The 23,453-nt window shown below is 41.6% G+C and overlaps 1 protein-coding gene and 1 long non-coding RNA gene across 5 annotated transcripts in view; one reads left to right on the top strand and one right to left on the bottom strand.

The window, feature by feature from the left end:
* Positions 1-8,574, bottom strand: part of GPR155 (G protein-coupled receptor 155) — a 54,164-nt gene extending 45,590 nt beyond the window's left edge. The window contains exons 1-3 of one of the 4 annotated variants that reach the window (XM_019022666.4): positions 8,349-8,574; positions 4,484-4,632; positions 2,971-3,461 (exon numbers count right to left, since the gene is read on the bottom strand). In XM_019022666.4, coding sequence (XP_018878211.2) covers positions 2,971-3,430 — 460 coding nt within the window. In that variant the 5' untranslated portion in view covers positions 3,431-3,461; positions 4,484-4,632; positions 8,349-8,574. Of the gene's footprint in view, positions 1-2,970; positions 3,462-4,346; positions 4,633-8,348 lie in introns of all 4 variants that reach the window. The other 3 variants (XM_063695003.1, XM_055379191.2, XM_055379188.2) reach the window with 3 other exon arrangements.
* A 64-nt stretch (positions 8,575-8,638) lies between these two features.
* Positions 8,639-9,778, top strand: LOC129531910 (uncharacterized). Its single transcript, XR_008677375.1, has 2 exons — positions 8,639-9,006; positions 9,513-9,778. It is a non-coding gene; the product is annotated as an uncharacterized lncRNA (long non-coding RNA).
* The last annotated feature ends 13,675 nt before the right edge of the window (positions 9,779-23,453 follow it).

The raw sequence follows: 23,453 nt of genomic DNA on the forward strand, positions 1-23,453 counted from the left end.
CCTTCTTTTTTAGTTGCAACATGCACTATTCTGTTACTGGAGTAATAATACATCATTTTAATGTAATGTCATAGACTGTTATAGTTGTCATAGTATGTAGCGAAAGAAAACGTAACTATCTTTTTTCTTTGTTCATTAACTTATATGTCTTCTCCTTGCCAGCATTTCCTGTGTTACCTGTAAATTGGACAGATGTGGAACAAATGCAGTCTTAAAAAGGACATTTCTTATAACCCATGATCGATGCTTGTCTGTGAGCAAGAGAGTGGGAATTCCTCGGAGAGGCCAGGAAACGAAAGACAGAAAGGTCTTCTCTCTGGGGACAGTATTCTTTCTCTGTTCACCGAGAACAAGGCCAGAAGGCAGATGGGCACAGCAGCAGTAATAAGTTACCTCATCAGGTAGCAGATACTCACCCCTAATAGTTCTACATCACACCTTCCAACGTCTAGATATATGAAAAAGCACTTGTCTACTATATTGGTTTTTAGCAAAGTTATATTCTACAACTTAATATTACAAGAGCTTTTGTTATTGTGATTTAAAAAAACAAAAACATAAAAACAAAAATTATACCTCGAAATCAACAAACAACCATCAGAGAAATTTGGGCTGGCACACGGCTAGAAACATGATTATTACCAGATTCACTGATTTAATGTGGGACATAAGAAAAGCAGTGATAAAATGGCTGATTACATTTTGTATTTGGAAAGTCTGCCTCAATATGACAATAAATTAACTATTCTAATAGGTCTTTTTCCACTACTACTCATTTTATGGAATATTTTAGAGGAAAAAAACCCTTTGATTTTTTCTGGAACTAGTATATTACAAGGCTGGTTGGGTCTTCTGAAAATTGAACTGGCACATTATGTAACTGCATGGCATAAGAGAATGCCCAGGATTTGCAACCAGAAGACCTAGGTTTGGGTATCAGTCACCTGCTAGTTGTATGACCTGGGATTAAATAATTAAATCTCTGTAAGCCAGTTTCCTTATTTGAAAATGAGGATAAAAATATCTGCCCTACCCAAATGAGATAAGTATATAAGAAAGTACTCTGTAAACTACATAGTTAGAAATGTTAGTTCTATTTCATTATCGGCTCACTAATCTATGGGAGCATGAAACTATATACTTCTAGTTTATGTCTAAAGATACGTAATATTTGTCAGATATTTAACACTATGGTGCCGAGTCAGTTCTAAGGTCCTTATACCATAAATACCTTGAGAAATTTACCTTATTAATTCTCCTGAGGAAATGGACAAACATGTTAACTCCTTGCTGTTTTCTTTCCAAAAGTCTTTATTTCCTTTTGAAATTCAATAACCTTAAAGGAACACCTATCTAGTTTCTGACTATTTGTAGCTCAATTATCTATGAGCCCAGTTTTTCCTGTCTCTTAAACCTCCAGCTTTACTGACAGTTATTTAACTTCTTAGGTGTTTCTCTCTTTCTGGTAACAAGATAGAGGAAAGTCAAAAGTAGAGACAGAAGTGAAAAGTATAGTTAAATAGAATCTTTTTCGTACCAGTAGTGAAATAAGTTGGGGTTTGAGGGGAGAGGATAAAACTGCTAGATAAGAAACTTGAAAGTTAATTGTGGATTTCAATTGTATCCTTCAATAGGCTCAAGTCACTGCTCAGAAGACATATCATCAGAGAGGCCTTCATTGACCACCCTACCTCAAATAGCACCTCCACATTCCTATCCTTCTATGTGACTTTATTTTTATGGCCCTTGTCACCACCTGACATGATTTTAATTTTATTATTCTCCCATTACAATGTAAATTTAATATGTGCAATAACTTTGTTCACAGCTATAATCCCAACAGTTAGCACAGCCACTGGTACGAAACAGTTCCTTATGAGTGAGTGAATGAATGAATGAATGAATATATCTATAATATTCAAGTCCTCATACTTGATAGATGATCAAAGTATATATAACTTTAATTTAAAATATAAAAAAGTAATTTAAAATATACATTTTCTTGGTGACAGAGTGTTCTGAAATATAGAATGTTTCCTTTCAAGATATGTCAATATCCCAAACTGGTACGTTTACTGTTTCATTAGTAAAACATATACACATAGAAACATAAAATTAGGCTGCTGAAAGAGTCAGAAACATAAAAAAGGAAAAGTTAGAAAGGTAAAAAAGCTCTCACCATTTTTGTTCTTAAACAAGAAATTAACTGCAACTAAAATACATTAAAATTTTGAATAACAAGCTCAAAAACATTTTTTTTTTTAAATTTGAGACAGGGTCTCACTGTCACCCAGGCTGGAGTACAGTGGTATAATATCGACCCACTGCAACCTCTGCCTCCTGGGCTCAAGCAATCCTCCTGCCTCAGCCTCTTGGATAGCTGGGACTACAGCCCTGTGCCACCACAGCTGACTAATTTTTTTTTGTTGTTATTTTTTTATAGAGACGAGGTTTCGCCCTGTTGCCCAGGCTGGTCTCGAACTCCTAGGCTCAAGTGATCTGCCCCCCTCGGCCTCCCGAAGTGCTGGGATTATAGGTGTGAGCCACATCTGGCCCCAGAACAATTTCTGATATAAAATAATACATATTCTAGATGGTAAGAAAAATAAATTCCTTTCACAAACAATAATAACTTTTTATATAGACATAAATCTACTTTTTTAACATAATTTAAATCAGAATTGGATCCTTTCTAAAAATTAAGCTTCTTTCATATGCGCTTACCGGGAAGAAAAAAATACAATTAGGTCTGTTCACAGTGGTTATTAGAATATGACCATTTATGTTAGGTAGATGTTTAAAGGATCCTCAAACTCTGAAGTTTAGGAAAAACTATGATTCATCCTAAGACATATTTAAGAAAAAAATGAAAAACTTCTTAGATATAAGAGTAAGAATCTGTTACTAACAAATGCCTAAATAAATTAAAATTGAATTTTTTAAACACTTGAAAAATAAAAAATAACTTACCTATAGGGTATCCCAATGCAAAGTCATTACTTTGTGTAGCAAAAATAGGGAATAGTCCAGCTTTGCTAAATCGACTATCAGGACTGGCAACCAATAAGGTTAATACACATACAGTGAAAAATACAGAAGCTTTGGCAATTAAGATACTATATAGGAAGGACCAGTCCACATTGGAAAAATTAAGTACAACCATGTTTTTGAATAATAAAGCTGGAAGTGCAAATCTGGAGACAAAATTTCCTAGTCCTTTGGCCTGGGTTGATGTTATGACATTGGCCCTTCCTGCTATGTAGCCACAAAGGACAATGCCAAAGCATTCCAGTAAGGCTGGAAAAAGCCTTGTAATTGACATTGAAGGTGGGTCATTAGTGGAATTAAATCCATGCGTTACTGCTGTAGGCAAAGTCTTGGTCATATTGACTGCAATGGTTAAGTTCTCTGCAGGTAAATTAGAATTCATTTTCTTTTACCCTCCAACTCCAACCAGATCTCTGGAAAGAAAGGAAGAAAGATTCAGTATGGCCATCAACAAGAATTCTAGTTGAAATAATACACTGGCAAACCTAGATTTATTTACTTATTAAATGGCCAAATAAATATACACACCCCTAGATTTACTTACTTATTCAATGGCCAAATAAATATACATACCATCAGGGAAAATACAATGGAAAAAAAAGTGGGGGGTTGCTAACAATAATCGCTTCACTCTCAAAGGCAGGTCAGCTCAAAATATTTATGTTGCTAAGTTCTATATTCAGTATTAGACATGAGTAAAATAAGATCCGCAAATATTAGAGCTGCAGTGATGCCCTGTGGTTCTCTCCAGTGATTCTCTCCATCAATTGAGCTCTGCCTGGTGGATAAGGGCATCGGGCCCACATAGTCTCCACTGAATGTCCCCATGCATCCAAATTCTCTGGAAATTTCAGAAGTTCTCAAGGCTACATTGAGGAGTCACCCAGGGACCAGAGTCCTTTCCAGCCCGTGGTCATATTTGAGTATAGGATGGGAAGAAGGGTATAGTAGAGCACCACTAATCAACTTTAAACCAGTAACTTTTTTTTCTAAAGACAGGGTCTTGCTGTGTCTCCTAGGCTGGAGTGCAGTGGTGCAATCTCGGCTCAGTGCAACCTCTGTCTCCTGGGTTCAAGTGATTCGTGTGCCACCACGCCCAGCTAATTTTTGTATTTTTGTAGAGACATGTTGCTTAGGCTGGTTTTGAACTCCTGACCTCAGGTGATCTGCCTGCCTCAGCATCCCACAGTGCTGGGATTACAGGCATGAGCCACCGTGCCCGACCTGAACGAATTAACTTTAACTTTTCTGTGTCTCACCTTCTTCACCTGTAAAATGGCAATAATAGTAATACCTACCACATGGGAACTTGCGATTATTCCACTGAAGTCTTTATAATCACATCTGGAACAGAGTAATTACTTAACGGAAGTTAAATATAACTTTTGGTAGAATATGAGAGAGAGAAAAAAATGACGACCTCCCACCAATATACCTTTAGCTCCTTCTATACCCGCCACACACACTGGCCCCAGGGACTTTGTGCCACAGGGACTTTGCACATTCAGTTCACTCAAGTGTCACGGAAGCAGGGACTATGCATGTTTTTGCTCAATGTTGTGTCCTTAACATCTGGGACAGTACCTGGCACACACGAGACAGAAAAAAAAATTTTTTAAATGAATAACTATAATAACTTATACTTAAATAAACCTTTTACCCTTTCATGGATCAATGTTCTCTTTCAGGCACTATTTAGTTTACAGACAGATTTTTTTTTTTTGTTTTCTGAATGATAAAGTATTATAAGTTTTCCACTACAGCAACAGAACCAAGAACACAAAATATGTCTAAAGGTGTTCATGAAATGTTAAAAAATACAAAATGTTTTGTAAAATGTTCTAAAGAGGTTCAGAGAATGCTAAAGCATGGAACAAATTCAAAACACGAATAGTACAATAATGATCAGACCCCCTCTTGCTGCCAGGAACACAATGAACATGAGGTCTGGATAACTGTAAAGCTAATCAGCTTTTATTAGTATCTTGAAATTAAAATGACGACAATTGCCAATTTCTTTTTCTTTTTTTTTAGATGGAGTTTTGTTCTTGTTGCCCAGGCTGGAGTGCAATGGCATGATTGTGGCTCACCTCAACCTCCGCCTCCGGGGTTCAAGAGATTCTCCTGCCTTAGCCTTCCCGAGTAGCTGGGATTACAGGCATGCACCACCACGCCCGGCTAATTTTGAATTTTTAGTAGAGACAGGGTTTCTCCATGTTGGTCAGGTTCGTCTCAAACTCCCAACCTCAGGTGATCTGCCCGCCTCGGCCTCCCAAAATGCTGGGATTATAGGTGTGAGCCACCACGCCCAGCCAACAATAGCCAATTTCTAAGTGATTATTCTGGGTTTACCATCTAAAGTAGACTGATATAAGGTAGAAAGTAAAAAGCTCATGCTTCCAGAAATTTACAATGCTCAGGTTAAGTCCTCAAACATCTATATCACATTAAAAAGACTTAGATGGCAGCCCAGAGATCACCAACAACTGATACCTGGCGTGGGTATAAGGGAATTTTCTCTGTGCTACCCTTGTATAAACCGAACCATTTGAAAACCTTATATTTAATCTGGATTAGGACAAGTATTTTTCTACTAGGATTAGATAGCAGTGGTCAATATAGTACATGAAACCTACACTACTCACATACTTGAAGTTTACCAAATAAGCATCAAATTATATCTTGGGAAAGCTACCGGTTGGTACAGATACACATACTTGAAGTAAGGAGCTGGTAAACAATTAAACAAAGGCGTTAAACATTTGGAGCCCTTAAGACAGTGTGTACTTGGAAAGGCAGTGCTAAAGAGGAAAGTGATCAATTAGTCCAGTCTTCTGTTCACTTTCAAAAGTGCCTAGAGTATTAATAACTCATTCTGCTTATAAGCCCTTACTTGTACCACACAAGCATGTCAAGGCATTCCAATAATATTTTTTAACCAACAGTTTTAACTAAACTAGCAGAAGTTCAGTGGAGAGTCAAACAGATTCTGAGCTTTATGGTTTATCAACTCATAAGTTACTTAGCCTTTCTGAACCTTTGTTTCCTCAACTGTAAAATGAGAGTAAAAACCTCCCTATAGGGGTCAGTCATAGCAGCTCACGCCTGTAATCCCAGCATTTTGGGAGGCCGAGGCAGGTGGACTGTGTGAGCCCAGGAGTTTCAGACCAGCCTGGCCAACATGGCAAAACCTTAGTCTCTACAAAAAATTAGCTGAGCTTAGTCATGCGTGCCTGCTGTCCCAGCTACCTGGGAGGCTGAGGTGGGAGGATCACCTGAGCCTAGGAGGTCTCTGCAGTGAGCCATGATCACACCACTGCACTCCAGCCTGAGTAAGACCCTGTCTCAAACAAAGACCTCCTTAGAGGGATATTGTGTGGATAGAATATTTTATATACAGCTTATCACAGAGTAGGCCTTCAAAAAATGGCAGCAATTGCTATTAGGAACTGTTGTCTTACTACTAATAATGATAAAAAAGTAAACATGTTAGTTCTTCAAACATAACTGGTAAAAGATCCACCAACTAAAAAAAGAGGGATGGGATGCGTCATAAATTTATCAGTTTTTGTTTTATACCAAACAATTAAGTTGAATTTAATTTGGTTTGATAGTAAATGGTTAACAGTGAAGGCAGAGCTCTTCATTTTTCTCAGGGTGATGGTCAAATAGTTGTAGCAATGTCCAAGATTAACTTTCAATTCGTTGAAAAATTAAAAAAAAAAAAAAAAAGGGCCGGGCGCAGTGGCTCACGCCTGTAATCCCAGCACTTTGGGAGGTCGAGGCGGGCGGATCACCTGAGGTCGGGAGTTGGAGACCAGCCTGGCCAGCATGGTGAAACCCTGTCTCTACTAAAAAGACAAAAATTAGCCGGGCTTGGTGGCAGATGCCTGTAATCCCAGCTACTCGGGAAGCTGAGGCAGGAGAATCTCTTGAACCCGGGAGGCAGAGGTTGCAGTGAGCCGAGATCCTGCCATTGCCCTCCAGCCTGAGCAACAGAGCAAGACTCCGTCTCAAGGAAAAAAAAAAAAAAAAAAAAAAAAAGGCAATCTGCCCCTCCCCATGAGGTTTCTTTTAACGTTTTTCAGTATTATAAAAGAAATACCTGCTGAGGTAAAGTCAAAATAATCAAAATGACTTTAAAAGTTTCATTTCATCCTAATCTTTTTTAAACGGGAAGATAATATGCTTTCTAAAGCATATTTTAAAATGAACAGGAACCACAGCAAGGGAAGTTTTAAAAAAAATTACATCCAGCCTTTTTATCTATAAAAACAAAGCTTGTTACAGAACAAACACGTTCACAGTAAAAGACCACTCGCTGATGCACGAACTGAAGAAATGCTACTGTACTTACAAACCGCTTCTAGCCACATCATATTTGGCTTAGATCACATAAACGAACCACTGATATTGTAAATAATTGCTATTAAGTGAAAATGCGGGGGGAAGGCGAGGGTTGACTAACTTCATAGAGAAAGCTTTAAACTCTCAGGTTATTTCTCAAACATCCAACATCCTTTATCCCGTGGGATAAGTGTAATACAGTGTGGTACTATTAAAGCACTCTTCAACATTAATAGTCGCACCATTCACCCACTCCTACCTACTTGCAAGGCGCCAAATGTCCTCCCTAGAGACCCAGGGTAGGGAGCGCTGAGCACTGCCTCCTTGCCTCGTCTGCAGGGACAGACTGTGGCCCTCCGAGATAAGGGGCGCAGAGAGTTCCTAACCGAATAGGCTGCTCGGAGAGCAGCTGCCAGCCAACGCCTGGGAAGGCAGCTGTGGAAGTGGAAAGGCAGCCAGGGGTCTTTGCCTGGCGTAAGAAAAAGGTGGTCGCTAGTCTTCCCAGGGCACGGGAGTCACAACGTCATGGTAACTAACATACCCCAAAAACGGGTAAGGGAGAAAATTTGGCGCAGTGCTCCAGGTGCCTGGGCAGAAGCCTTCGGAAGGGCCAGATACTGAGGGTACCCCTCGGGATAAAGGGAAGAGTCTAAGAAAGACAGGGTGGACGCCCGTGCAGTGAGGAGCTTCCCAAACTAGGGATGGCAGTTCTGTCTCCGGAGGGGACGAGACACCCCTTCCCCCGCGCGAGCCTTCCCGGGTGATCTCACACGTTCCACAGGCAGGCGCTGCGGGGCAGAGACAGCAGGTCCAGACAACGGGCCGCGGGGCCAGGGCGCAGAGGGTCGGCGGCTGCCCACGTGCCCAGGCCTGAGGGGCAGAGGCGGGGGTACCCCGTGCCCGCAAGGGAGAACCAGGACCCAGCAGGTCCGCGCTCCAGGGGCCCATCTCACCTGCTTCGTCTGCAACCTTGGAGTGGCGAGGAGAAGGGAGCTGGTGCTCGCAGGGTGCCAAGCAGGGAGAAGACCACCGTCATCTCCCGCCCCCAGCCCTCTTCGCCGAGCGCAGCCGGGTGCCAGCTGCAGCAGCTTAGGGACGTTCCGATAAAGTGAGGTGGGGTAAGCCGCTGCGGCCCTGTCAGCTCAGCCCCGCGCCGGCCGCGAGGCCCCGCCCCCGCCCCGCCTTCAGGCCCCGCTCCCTCCCAGCCCCGCCTTCAGACCCCGCCCCCAGCCCCGAACTTCCAGCAAGACGGGCCGCTTCCCGCCCTCGAGCCCCGCCCATTTCCACGAGCCTTGAGCCCAGAGTCCCCGTCCCGCCCTCAGGCCCCACCCACAGCCTCGGGCCTGCGAGCCACACGATCCCCAACCCCGCCTTCAGTCCCCGCCTCCTCCTCCAGCCTCGGAGCCCCAGTGTACCCGGCCCCGCCCTGCCGGCTGGGAGCCTCCCAGCCGCGATCCTCCGGGGCGGGACTTCCGGCCTCCCTGCTCCCACAAAATGGTAGCCGCCGTGGGGGATGTCCAGTTTTTTTTTCCTCTTCCCAAGTACAGACGCAGAGCGGGCTTGTCTTTCCGCTTAACCTCAACCTCGTGTGATCTGCCAGTTTCGCTCCCGGTTAGCCCAGGACTTTTTATAGCATAGATTTTTAAAGCAAGGGCTTAGAATCAGACCCGGGTCAAAATCCTGCCTTCCACCTTCACCAAGGCAGTGTGACCTTGACGTTCCTACATAAGAGATTAAAATGTAAACCCTCAGCCCTGGGCTTGTTTTAGAATCTGGGCCCCGTCCATGACTGCTTCTATTCTATTGCGGTACGGGGGTGGGGTGGGGGTGGGGAACTACATGCATGTCCACTCAGTATACTGAAACTGGTTACATTGATAGAAAACTTCCAAAGCTTCTTGAAATAAAGGTATTGAAACTATCCTCACAGGGTTTATAAGAATTCTGGACAAAAATATAATTAAGCATTAATCAGGCTACACTTTGACCCACTTCCTTGTAACCCGAAAGTCAGGTAGAGCTAGATAGTACATTTGTATCCCCGTTGTCCCTATGGATAGGCTTTCTGATGTTAAGAGTCGTAAGGCTTTTTAAGAATTGCTTAAGATGTTTTTCAGACCCCAAATTCCAGCGAAACAGCTGATGCCAGCCAGCTTGAAGACCCCTGCCACAGAAGAAGGGAATCAGCATGAGAATACAGCTTCTTCATCTCCCTGTCCCATGACTTCGCCCTGTACTCTTCAGCCAATTAATGATCTCCACACTTGGGACCACTCCAAAACCCTTAAGAACCTGAGCCTCAAAGTCCTCCTGGAGACGAATTTGAGGTTTCCTCCTATCTGTGTTTGGTGGCCCTATGATTAAACCTCTTTCTCTTCTGCAACCTGGTGTCCCAGTGTATTAACTTGCCATGGGCATCAGACAACAAACCTGTATATAGTATCCCAAATATGGTGCTCCACTTTGAAACCTGAAGAAATCCTGCAATTGAGTTAGCCTTTTGAAATAAAAATTATTTCAAATTTAAAAATATTTATATATGTTCCCACTTAAGATATCCACAAGCATTTGTTTACAACCTTTTATCTTGCTTTGCATCTTAAACATTTCTGTATGGCAATTTCCGTGTCTTCCTATCATCTCGGCCATCTTAGTGCAAAGATACAAAATTGTATGGCTTATTAAGAAAAATTACAGTAAGCTAAGGGTAGGTTAAAGGATCTGAAACTTAGCAGGAAAAAATGAGCAGAAATTAAAGCTATAAAAGGCATGGATCCTGCTCCAGTTCTCTTTGCTTCTGCTTTGTTCTCTGTCTTCCTCACTTTTAACTGCCTTCTTTGTTTCCCTTGAACCTGACTACTTAAAAAAAAAATTGAATATCTAAATTATCTCAAGGCTAAAAGGATTTTTGTTTAGGAAGTATGAAGATTAATTCAATTAAATAAATACTTATTGAGCATTGACTATCAGGGGAATACTGGAAGATAGGCCTGCAGAGGTAAGTTACGGTCAACCTGTAGGAGGTTCCTTGGGTTAGTTTGAACCTTATCCTTTGGCCACAGTAAAACATGTAACTTTTCTTTCCCCACACGAACATGTCAGAATGATCACACTATTTGTGGGTGTGTAATCTGGAAGCTGTACCATGATTAGTTGAAAGAGAGACTGAAGGCAAGAAAAACAGTGTGGTGACTTGGAGAAGAACCAAGACATAAGGAAATGAAGACCGACTCTTGGGTGATGACAGTAAAAAGAATGGAATAGGCCTGAGAGACAGGAAAAGGGAGAACTGATGAGACTCAGTTACTGATAGGGCTAAAGAGGAAGAAGGACAGGGCGAGGTGGCTCACGCCTGTAATCCCAGCACTTTGTGAGGCAAGGCAGGAAGATCACTTGAGCCCAGGAATTCAAGACCAGCCTCAGCAACATGACAAAACCCCATCTCTACAAAAAATACAAAAATTAGGCCGGGCGCAGTGGCCCAGGCCTGTAATCCCAGCACTTTGGGAGGCCGAACCGGGTGGATCACCTGAGGTCAGGAGTTCGAGACCAGCCTGGCCAACATGGTGAAACCCCATCTCTACTAAAAATACAAAAATTAGCCGGGCGTGGTGGTGTGCGCCTGTAATCCCAGTTACTTGGGAGGCTGAGACAGGAGAATCACTTGAACCCGGGAGGCAGAGGTTGCAGTGAGCTGAGATCGTGCCATTGCACTCCAGCCTGGTGACAGAGCAAAACTTGGTCTTTAAAAAAAAAAAAAAATTAGCAGGATGTGGTGGCACGCACCTGTGGTTCCAGCAACCCAGGCAGCTGAGATGAGAAGATTGCTTGAGCCCAGGAGGCGAAGGCTGCAGTGAGCCGAGATCGCACCACTGCACTCCACCCAGAGCAACAGAGTGAGACCCTGTCTGAAAACGACAAAAAAAAAAAAAAAAAAAAGAGAGAAGGAAGGATTTAACAAGCTGATGTATTTCCTCATCCATTAAAATAAAGAAAAGAAATTGAGCTAGAGAGCTTCTAGTATCCTGTCCAGCCATAAAATTTCGTTGTTTTCTATTATTCTGTTACCTGAAAATGAAAGGAAGAACTATTTCAGTGGGAGAAGCAGTTTCAAGGAGAAAATAATGAATGTGGTTTTAGACCTCAAATCTAAAACCTTGAGAAATTTTCTAGTTCAGTTTTCTCTCTTGAAGTTATCATCCTCTCCATCTGAGACTCTAGGAGATTAAGCAGTTGGTCTAAGAACACTCAACTAGTCCATGACAGAGAATGAGAATAAAAGCCCCCCCTGTCCTGTAAACAAACTTCTCATAAAGGCATCAGCACATGTATGTAGAGATTTCCAGTAGACCCCTAGGGAGAGAACAGAAAAGAGAGAGAAAGAGCAGAAATAAAGACATGGTTTGAGAAGACATCCATACAGAATTGATGAAGTTTCTTGTGGAAACCTCATTGGTGAGGTTTCCTTCCACAGAGCAGCTTGTGGAAGGAAACTCTAAGAACAAAATGTATACAGAGATGAAAGACTTCATTAAAAAGTCACCCTCAGAGAAGTAGTTGCCAATGAACGCCACGAGAAACTAATTTAATTCCACTGCCATATCTGCTAATCATTCTGTGAGATGCTGACTTATTCTATACTATTAACTGGAAAAAATGAAGAAAAGCTAAAAGTAATGCAGAATAATGGAGGGAAAACTGTAAATTAATCATAATTTTCATTTACAAATAAGTGGGACCTATAAACTTCAAGCACACTGATATCCCGATTTCCCTCAAGTCCCGCTGATCAAAATTGACAGAAGAAACAAACCAAATGGTTTGATACAATGACAAAGGTCATGTAGGATATATGTTGAGGCAATATGATGTACATGTGGATTCCTGGTGAATTTTATTTTTTCCAAAATGAAGTACTTCTAATGTTTCTTTCTATGAAAGTAATAAATAACAATGATAACATATTCAGATAATACAGAAAGGAATGAAGAAAGTGAAAATCATACCTATGGATAACTTCTTTAATATTATATCATATATGTATCATTTTATGCAAATATAGATTATTTAAGAAAAATAGGATTATACATATGATTTTCATACACATGATTTTAGTAACTTCTCATTTAATAATACCTTTTTAATCCATAAATAATTTATACATATAGATAGATTTATATCATTTTTAATGCCTATTAAATACTCCCTAGCGAAATTTTGAGGATGATCTTCCTTGAAAAAGTGGAAACTGGGCCATCTATAAAGTCTAATCAAAGTTGAGTAAAGAATAGAAAAATAAAAGAGAGTGACTTAAAATGTGCTGTTTGAACATGTCTAGTACGATGCCAGATTTTGTTTAAAAACTTTTAGTTTCTTTAAAACTCCCCTTCCCCTTCCCAATAGCATCATTTTCTCTTTAGGGATTCATGTTTCCAGAAAAGTTGACTTCACTCTCCCTTCAGAGGTGATGTAACTAATGTAGGCTGTCCAATCAGTATATTTCATCCCTTTGCACTTAATGATTAGTCAGGGTGGGCACTGATCCTAAAGTAGCTCAGTTGAATAATTTTCAGGACTTTTGCAGAGAATGCTGATCTTCTCTTTCTTGCTAGACAAGAGGAAGATGCCGACAGCCATTTTAGAACCATAAGAGAAGCCAGTCTTAGAATGGTGCAGAGACCAAGGTAGCCACAGCAGAGAGAAGGAAATAAACAGGGACCTTGATGACATATTGAGATGTGGGGTCAAGCCCCACCTGAAGCAGCCTCACCGGTTGGCCTGTGGACTCTTCATTGATGTGTACCAATCAGTTTTCTTCATTGTTTAAACAAGTTTGAGTTGGGTTTTCTATTACTTAAAATCAAATGCATAGGAAAAGTGCTAAAGGAAAATGCAACAGTAATTATCTCTGAGTGGTAAGAATACACATGATTTAAATTTTTTTTTTTTCTGTGCAGAAAAGTTTCCCTTTTTCTTGATAAAATTAATATACAAAGTATGTATTTTGGCTATATGGAAATCTTCTAAAATTTTAAAACGATGATCGTTTATTAAACCAGGAATATATATGAAATCCACCCATAAAATAGAATGATTTAAGAGCACGGGTATGATGCAGCCTATGACCTTAGAGAAGACAAAGGCCTTGCTTTTGTTGATCTTTGTATTCTCAGCATTTAGAATAGTGCTTTCCCTGACATATGGCAGGCATTCTGTAAATGGTTTTTGAATGATTTAATAAAACATAATTGCCTATCAGCTATCTAGGAAGTTGGATTGTAACTATGGGAAGTATTTGATACAAGCAACTGTGACATAGATCTTTTACAGTAACTGGACTTCTTGTTTCCAGCTTTTCACCTGGCCAAGTTTTATAGCTTTATTTAAATATTCCCCCTGGCTAGACGCGGTGGCTCACACCTATAATCCCAGCACTTTGGAAGGCTGAGGTGGACAGATCATGTGAAGCCAGCCTGGCCAACAGGGTGAAACCCTGTCTCCACTAAAAATGCAAAAATTAGCTGGGTGTGATGGCGCGTGCCTGTAATCCCAGCTACTTGAGAGGCTGAGGCAGGCGAATTGCTTGAACTGGGGAGGCGAAGGTTGCAGTGAGCCAAGATCACGCCACTGCACTCCAGTCTGGGCGACAGAGCAAGACTTCATCTCAAATAAATAAATAAATAAATATTCCGCCAAATTGTTGACTTCTTTTTGTGATTGTAAATGCTAGAATTAAATAATTATTTCTGATCTGTCAAGTTAAAACCCTGAGTATTATCTTTTAATATACATATATATGTTTATGTGTGCATAAATATATGATAGCTTTTTTTTTCTTTCGATCTGCCACTGAAATATTCTCACAAAAGCAATAAAGTGGAACCTAAACATCTCACGTGGCTATTGATCTTGTTATTGACCCCAAGAAAGACTCAAATGTGATTAAATGGGCAGAGGCTTTTGTCTAGGCCAGCACTTAAGAAGTTAAGCAGAGGCCGGGTGTGGTGGCTCACGCCTGTAATCCCAGCACTTTGGGAGGCCAAGGCAGACGGATCACTGAGGTCAGGAGTTCAAGACCAGCCTGGCCAACATGGTAAAACCCTGTCTCTACTAAAAATACAAAAATTAGCCAGGTGCAGTGGAACGCGCCTATAATCTCAGGTACTGGGGAGGCTGAGGCAGGAGAACTGCTTCAACTTGGGACATGGAGGTTGTGGTGAGCCCAGATCATGCCACTGCACTCCAGCTCGGGGACCACAGAGCAAGACTCTGTCTAAAAAAAAAAAAATGTTAAGCAGAAAAACAATGAAACCAGAATTAGCTTATGAAACTGAAAGTTAAATCGGTGACTTACATAAGATAGGCTGCAGAAATCATACAATAGAAGCATGGTAACTTTGGGGGCCCCACCAGTCTGTTTCAAGACTTAGCTTCTCGATACTTGTGGTTTTGTTTTGACCACTTTTTTTTTTAAAGGAGTTAGAGATCAGGAACATGAAGATGAAAAACAAAAAAATACACTTGTTCCTACTTCTGAATTGTTCATTTAAAAGTGGGCTCACTAACAAATTTATTTAATAGGCAGCCTTTAAAGAGATAATCTTTTAACTGTGCAGAGCACTTTCTAATTTGAATAATGCCTAAGTTGAAAAACTAAAACTAACCAACATTGTAAAACACAAGCAGGAAGTGGAGAAATCTCAGATTTTAACCTTGACTTTAGATTAAGAATGTTTTTAGCTGATTCTAGTTAAAACATTTTCGAGTAAATAGCTAGCTCAAAAAAAGGCTATCACATCCTCAGCACAACAGTGAAGCACATACCTCAGGTGCATTCTTCTAGTAGAGGAAATTTTTCAGGGGTTCCAGTCTCCTTCCCTCCTTGAAGGGGCAGGTCCTCTATCTGTGTTGATTTCTGTAGTCTCTTCAGTATCAGAACAGTATTTGATAGAATAGAAAGTAGAAACTTGATCAACTTTTGTTGCCCTACTAAATCTTACAATAGAGCTAAATAAGTTGGTGACATTTTTGTATTTAGAGAGTCACTCAAAACAGAAACACCTGTTCTTTTTTTTTCCTCGAGACAGTCTCACTCTGTTGCTCAGGCTGGAGTGCAGTGGCACGATCACAGCTCACTGCAGCCTCAACGTCCCAGGCTCAAGTCATCCTCCCACCTCAGCCTCCTGAGTAGCTAGGACCACAGGATGCACCACCACACCCGGCTGCTTTTTGTATTTGTTTTTGTAGAGATGGGGTTTTGTCATGTTGGCCAGGCTGGTATGAAACTCTTGGGCTCAAGTGATTTGCCCACTTCAGCCTCCCAAAGTGCTGGTATTATAGGCATGAGCCACCACGCCGGGTCCCTGCTCTTTCTTAGGCTGCTTCTTTCCGCTATTAACAAAAGTAACTGATAGAGAAGAATTATCAAAACTCAAGTGTCTACGTGGCAGCAGAGGAACTAGACAATTTTTATAAATGACAGTGGCTGAAACAGAATAAATCATGGGGAATCATCATCGATATTACATAGACTAAATATGATAGTGTTCCATTAATTAATTCTACAAATATTTAAAAGTTCTCAGAATTTCAAACATTATTTAGACTTTTCTTCACCTTAACTCTTATGTAAGCTTTCCCTAGACCTTCCCAAAAAGTTGAGACAGGAAAGGAAACTTAAGACTTCTGAAACACAAGAGCATTCACCAGGCCTACTCACTAAGAGGTCTGGACACTAGATTGGAGATTGTTACTCTTGGGGAACAACCTTGATAAAACTATGCTTCCCAGTGCAGTGTGAATTGGGGTCTCGGTCTCTATAGTCTATAGCTAATAGCATAATTAATTATATCAAGTCTGACCTATTATTAGTCCAAATGGCGTAACTCAAACCCTGTCCCATAGGTTTATTATACTCATATATTTTGAAGACAATAAGATGTTTATAGTAATGTTAAAACTTGAGGCCAGGCACAGTGGCTCACACCTGTAATGCCAGCACTTTGGGAGACCAAGGCAGGAGGATTGCTTGAGCCCAGGAATTCAAGACCAGCCTGGGCAACAAAGTGAGCCCCCATCTCCACAAAAAATAAAATAATTAGCCGGGTGTGGGAGTGTATGCCTGTGTAGTCCCAGCTACTCGAGAGCCTGAGACAGGAGGATTGCCTGAGCCCAGGAGTTTGAGGATGCAGTGAGCTCTAATCGCATCACTGCACTCCAGCCTGAGTGACAGAGTGAGACCTTCCCTCTAAAAAAAAAAAAAAAGACAAAATTCCTAGAGGATTCTTAAAAATTTCCTTTCATATATTGTCTGAGTGGCTGGTCAAGGATTTGTTCTTGTTGTTGTTTTAACCCAATAGTCTTTGTCAAACCAAGAACTGGTATTGAAAATTTCAGCCCAACATTTGCCATAGTGAATAAATCATTTATCTTACAGGAAAAAGAAGATCAAGTCTGAGGGCAGTTGAAGCAGTTTTTAGAAATCTTCAAACCACAAGCAGACATCCCAGTGAAATTCAGAAGTCCTTGTCTGAATCTCTCTTCATAACCACTTTAGTCTCACCCATCCAGCCATGAGTGTCAAAAATTAGAGTCTGTAGGTAATGTTTGTTCAAAACCAGTTTGTCCAGATTTCCTCTGTTAACTTCTGAAGGTGGTAAGCAGGGAAGGAGCATGAGCTCTGTTACAGAGAACTTAGCCTGTGTGAAGGTTAGAGAGGAAAAAGCCTTCATGGGATTAGCTAGACATTCCAAACAGTGTAGAACATCAGTAAGAGTAATAGCAAATGAACTGAAGAAGAGGCAGTTGTCTCCTCAGCTCTCAGAAAGGGAAATAACAGAAGGTTTGTATCAGTCCCATTGAGGCTGGCGACCAATGGGAAGCTGTTGCTAAGGAGACAGCTGGTGCAAGGATTACTACAGGCAGGATGAAGGGAGGAGGGTATGGGTTTATGCATTTGCTCCCATTCCTTGTTTCCTCTTTTAGGCTTGATGTGCTTCCAGGCTCTCGATCATTCTTTCTCTTTCTCAGCATTTTCTCACTTTCTCAAGTCTTCTCATTTCATTGTTATTACATGCTAGGGACTTGGTGCTACCAGGCTACCTGCTTGCTCCATACATTATTTGTTCAACATGATTTGCATATACGGGTTACTGATCAAGAACCTAGGAAGGTCAAGTGAGCAAACAGATGGAAGAATAAGGGGGCGGGGACAGTCATAAGGATTGAGGGCTATTACAGAGCACTCTACCAAAAGCTTAATCACAGTCAAGAATCCAAAAGTTCTGTCACAGTAGTTCTCAACTGGAGCTTCACACCAGAATCACAGGGGGAATATAATTTTTAAAAACATGGATGCCAGGGCCCAGCCAGGCTTTACTCAATCAATGCCACAGGAATCAGGTCCAAGGCCTGTATTTTTTCTGCCAGATTCTGCAGATTATTCTATTGCAAATTCCTAGTTAAGAGCTTCTGATTTAGGGAATAAACTAGAAATTTAGGGAATAAACTAGAAATTATGTCTTTTTTTTTTCTTTTAAGAGATGAGGTCTTGCTTTGTCACCCAGGCTGGAGTGCAGTAGTGTGATCATAGCTCACTGCAGTTCCAAATTCCTGGGCTCAAGTAGTCCTCTCGCCTCAGCCTCGGAGTAGCTAGGTGTGCGCCACCACACCCAGCTAATTTTTTTTTTGTAGAGACAGTGTCTGGCTATGGTGACCAGACCGGTCTTAAACTCCTGACTTCAAGCAGTCCTCTTGCCTTGGCCTCCCAAAGTGTTGGGATTATAGGTGTAACCCACCACGGCCAGCCTGTAAGTCTGTCTTAAGAGTAAGTAGGAATATTTATCTTAGAGAAGGGCAAAAAAATTTTTCTATGGCCTCAGTGCTCATTGGGAGAAATATGTTTTCATCATTAAAAAAGGGCACATTAAGTCTGGCATTTTCCATTAGAAATCCATTTCAGTAACTGTTTTCCTATGACATTGTTCCTCATGTGAAACCCATTTCTTTTGATTTGCTCTTTGTGAAGAAAAACAAAACAAAACAGTTGGCTGTCTTCATTCCTTGTACATATACACCATGTCTTCACTATGATGTCATTTCCAAACTCCAGTAAGAAAGTTCACATTATAGGTAAAACTAGGTGAGGTAATTTTCTGACACATTCAATAACTAAGCCAATACATTGAATGTGTTGTCGATTATGTAGTAAAACCCCAGTGTAGTCTTTTCACCATCTCTTAAAGCTTTGGTTTTTGAGAAACAATTATAATTCCTCTTATCTTTCTTCAGAGATGTTATTTTCTAAAATTTGGCTTTTTAATAATCTTTTCCTTTATAGTTTGTGCATTTGGTATCTTTTAAAGAAATCCTTCCTTGCATCAAGGTCATAATGATATTTACCTACGTTTTCTTCTAAAAGCTAAATGTTTCGTAAAATTGTTTTTCTTTGTATCATTTTTCAATTCTCATCTGTTATTAGAGCCCCACTCTAGATCCAGAATGTAGAAAGTTTCTGTCCCACAGAGAATAAAACTTCTGCAGCTCCTGCTAGAGTCTGGATCAAAAAACTCTCAATGTAGAATAAAGTGAAATAGGAGTGTTCAAAGAGATTTTAAAATTTATAAAATGTGGTAAAAGAAGATAGCAGATGGCTGGGTGTGGTGGCTTGCACCTGTAATCCTAGCACTTTGGAGGCCAAGATGGGAGGATTGCTTGAGCCCAGGAGTTTGAGACCAGCCTTGGCAACACACTGAGATCCTGTCTCTATTTATTTTAAAAAAAAAAAAAGGCCAGGTGCGGTGGCTCACACCTGTAACTCACTTTGGAAGGCCAAGGCAGGTGGATTACTTGAGGTCAGGAGTTCTAGACCAGCCTGGCCAACATGGTGAAACCCTGTCTCTACTAAAAATACAAAAATTAGCTGGGCATGGTAGCACATGCCTGTAATCCCAGCTACTCGGGAGGCTGAGACAGAAGAATCACTTGAACCCGGAAGGTGGAGGTTGCAGTGAGCCAAGACCATGCCACTGCACTCCAGCCTGGGTGACAGAGTGAGACTCTGTCTCAAAAAAAGAAAAGGTAGCAGAGCAGTAAGAGCAGTATCAGCTAATGGAAATATAAATTATCTTAAAGCCGACCCTCCAGAGATACTGAAGAGATGAGGCCTTAAACCTTGAGAAGAGTGAGAAAATGCAGTATGTGTGGTCTAATGGCCAGTAGCCATGTTGTGGATAAACTTATCACATGTTTGTCAAATGTCTAGCACAGATATGCTTATCATATATTTGTCAAATGTCTAGCAGGACCTTGAAGATGCCCTTGAAGAAAAGTCACTTCACAGTCTCATGTCATGGCTAATAAGTAGCCAACCACTCAGAGTGAGGTGAGGTGTTTCATGCCTGTAATCCCAGTAACTCAAGAGGCTAAGGTGGGAGGATCATTTGAGGCCAGGCATTCAGGATCAGCATGGGAGACACAGTGAAGCCTTGTCTCCAAAAAACAAAAATCAAAAAACAAAGTCATCTCAAAGACAGAACTCTTTGGTGGTACACTCCTGTAGTCCTAGCTACTCAGGAGGCTGAGGTGGGAGGATCACTTGAGCCCAGCAGTTTGAGGATGCAGCGAGCTATGATTGCACCACTGCACTCCAGTCTGGGTGACAGAGTGATGGTCTGTCTCCAAAAAAATTAAATTAAAAAAAATTAAAAATAATATAAGAAAGAAATCCTTGGATACAGTTCCTAGGTGTCCCACACAGCTGAACCCTGCTATGGCTCCAGCCTCCCATGTCCACCTGCTCCCTCAGGTCCTTGGCTCAACTTTGGAACTGGTTGTTGCACTTTGGGCTCCAGCCTTGTGCCGCTCTGTGAACATCTATCACCTCCTGTCTTCTGCCTGCCCCGGTGGTGCTGCTCTATTATTGACTTGGCTCACTTGTACACTCAGAATCAGAGGGACTTCGTGATCCCTAATATCACCTCAAGCTGATACGAGTAAGCTTCTAGCCTTACCTGACCCGCTGTTACCTGGTGGAGACTATTGCTTGTACTGGTAAAGCCAAACCATTATGAGAGCTCCACATACTCAAATGGTCTTGATGACAGTCCTCTAGCAAAGGAGGCATTTCCATAGATACGAAATCATCTGTTTTCAAAGGCGTGACCTGTGTTAGGCTACCCTGGGCTGAGTAGGCACATCCTTTGTAGGAAGACCTATTTTTCTCCCACCAAGTGACTCTGATAGTTTGGTGGGTTCGAGGGATGATTCCCCTCCTCACCAGCAGCCGACTTCCCTGCTGTCCACTATAAGAAGTGTTACTTCTGGCTGGGTGCGGTGGCTCATGCCTGTAATACTAGCTCTTTGGGAGGCCGAGGCGGGTGGATCACCTGACTTCAAGAGTTTGGGACCAGTCTGGCCTACGTGGTGAAACCCCGCCTCTACTAAAAATACAAAAATTAGCTGGGCGTGGTGGCACCTGCCTGTAATCCCAGCTACTGGGGAGGCTGAGGCAGGAGAATCGCCTGAACCCAGGGGGCGGAGGTTGCAGTGAGCCAAGATTGTACCACTATACTCCATCCTGGGCAACAGAGCGAGACTCCATCTCAAAAAAAAAAAAAAAGAAATGTTACTTCTGTCACTGCAACCCTGCCCAGGACTGCCTGGGCCTCTGGACGTGGGAGTGAACTGACAAGTGCTGGCTCAGCTGCCTCGGCTGGCAGGGCAGATGGCCCTTTCCTTCCTCACTATTTTGTGTACTTTCCCCAAAGTTTACCTCCTCAATAAAAAGGCACTGCCTGACACACTTTCCTTTCTGCCACTTCCAAATTCTCTCTGCCCTGGAATAGCCAAGGAATCTCACACAGTCAGGCTCTGACATCTTGAATCCCCTAAAATCATTGCCTGTGGGCTCTCCTTTGTGCCATGCTGCGAACTCCCCAGTGGTTAGCATTCTACATGGAAGCAAAATTTGTGCCTGGGGAAATCTCAGGCCATAGGTCTGACCTGTCACCAGGGTCCCTGTAGCAGCGTAGGGCCCTGGCCACCATAACAGCCACTGAAACTTTGCTTCAAGAATTATAGGTGTAGAGGACTTTCCTCCTGCTTCCTTAAGTCCCAGTGGACTACTAGCACTCCTGGTGTTTCTTCTCTGAAGGTAAACCTTGTAAACCAACAAGTATCTCAGAGACGTCTCCATCAGTTTAGAGGCTTATTTTGCAAATATTAAGGACCATGGTCTGTGACACAGCCTCGGGAGGTCCTGAGAACATGTGCCCAAGGTGGTTTGGTTACCGCTCAGTTTTATGCATTTTAGGGAGACAGAAGTTACAAGTTAAAAACATAAATCAATACATGGAAGGTATATATTTGTTTGGCCTGGAAAGGCAGAACATCTTGAATGAGGTGGCTTCCAGGTTATAGGTGGATTCAAAGATTTCCTGACTGGCAATTCATTGAGAAGTTAAGCTTTGCCCCTTAAGAGTTTGAAGTCAGCATAAAGAAATTCTTGAGTTAAGATAAGATGAGTTGTGGAAGCCAAGGTTCTGGTCATGTAGATGAAGCCTCCAGGTAGCAGGCTTCAGAGAGAATAGATGGTAAATGTCTCTTATTGGACCTTAAAGGCATCAATCTTTCTGGAAAAGACCTAGTTATGGAAGGAGATTTTCTACAGCAGACACATTTCCCACAAGAGACAGCTTTGCAGGGCCATTACAAAATTTGTCAAAGAAATATATTTTGGGGTGAAATACTTTGCTTTCCTTCAGGGCCTGCGATCTGCCATGGGATGCTATACCATAGTCCAGTTGGAATTTGGTATCTTACTGCTACAGCCTGTTGTCAGTCTTTTGAGTTAGTGCTGGTCAGTTGTGCCTAAACTCAAAAGGCAGGAGGGTAAAAGAAGGTGTATCCAGCTTTGCCATTCCCATCATGGCATGAAGTAGTTTTTCAGGTTTCTTTGGGATCCTGTTGGCCAACAGAAGGGTCTATTTAGCCAACTGGGGTGCTTAGAATTTTATCTTTGGTTTCCATTCTCCCCTTTCTGGCCAAGATTTGCCAGAAGCACCATCAATGGCCAAACTTTTATTTTGTTGCATATTGTTGCCGCGGTGGTGTGGCCACCTGACCTGCGCCCATCCTGTCCCTTGCTGGGACCCTCATAGCCAAGACACTTAGATCTAAAAGACTCATAGTCAATTCAAGCATTCTAGGCCAGGCAGGAATGGAGGTGGGCAGGCGTTCATCAAACCTTTAAAATCTTCTAAGTAATATAAGAGTCAAAAAGCCAAAAGGCAAGTTTACAGAACTGATTTATCTATAAATTTTATGCATTGAGCTACTGCAGTCTTGGTTTTAGTTACAGACTTGTAGCAATTAGCTATACAGAACATAAGCATTTTGTTAAAACCATTTAAACTAGAGAGTTTAGAGACTTTGTTGTATTGCAACGCTTTTTGCAGTCTTTTTAGTAATTTGTCCTAAGATGGCTAATAAAAAATAATAAGATCTCCCCAGGCACAGAAACTATACATAATTATATCTGTCTATCTTCATAAATCTCATAACTGGGAGCACTATACCCAGGAAGCTTTGTCAGTTGATATCCTCTCTGCAATTTTCTTTTAACTCTACAGGAAGTAGGAAATTCTTTATGGTTGGGGTAGATGGAAAGGGGCCACAGAATGACCCAGGAGGAAAAGTCTCTCATTTTGTCAGCTGTTTAGGCATCTGCATACCCACCCTTGATGTGGAGGGTCTGAACTAATTCTGTCCCTCATAATCCATACTTACAATCCCACATGCCCACTGCTTCTGCAGTAATCCCTGCCTAGAGGGAAGGAGCTTATATTTCCCCTAGAGGTAAGTTTTAGCAGTGGGACATTAGCAATGAAAGTAGATTCAGCCCAGTGGGATTCTAAATAAGTTTTAAATTTTGGAGCTTTCAGGTACAGAGAGAAAGGTAGTATTTGTTGCTTTACCCCATTTTGTAAGCTATAAATAGCTCAAAAAGAAAAAGGGGTTTTTCGTGGTTTTCCCGTCCGCTGCAGTGTTGGACCATAATC

The sequence above is a fragment of the Gorilla gorilla genome, chromosome 11, assembly GCF_029281585.2.
Source record: "Gorilla gorilla gorilla isolate KB3781 chromosome 11, NHGRI_mGorGor1-v2.1_pri, whole genome shotgun sequence".
NCBI lineage: Eukaryota > Metazoa > Chordata > Mammalia > Primates > Hominidae > Gorilla > Gorilla gorilla.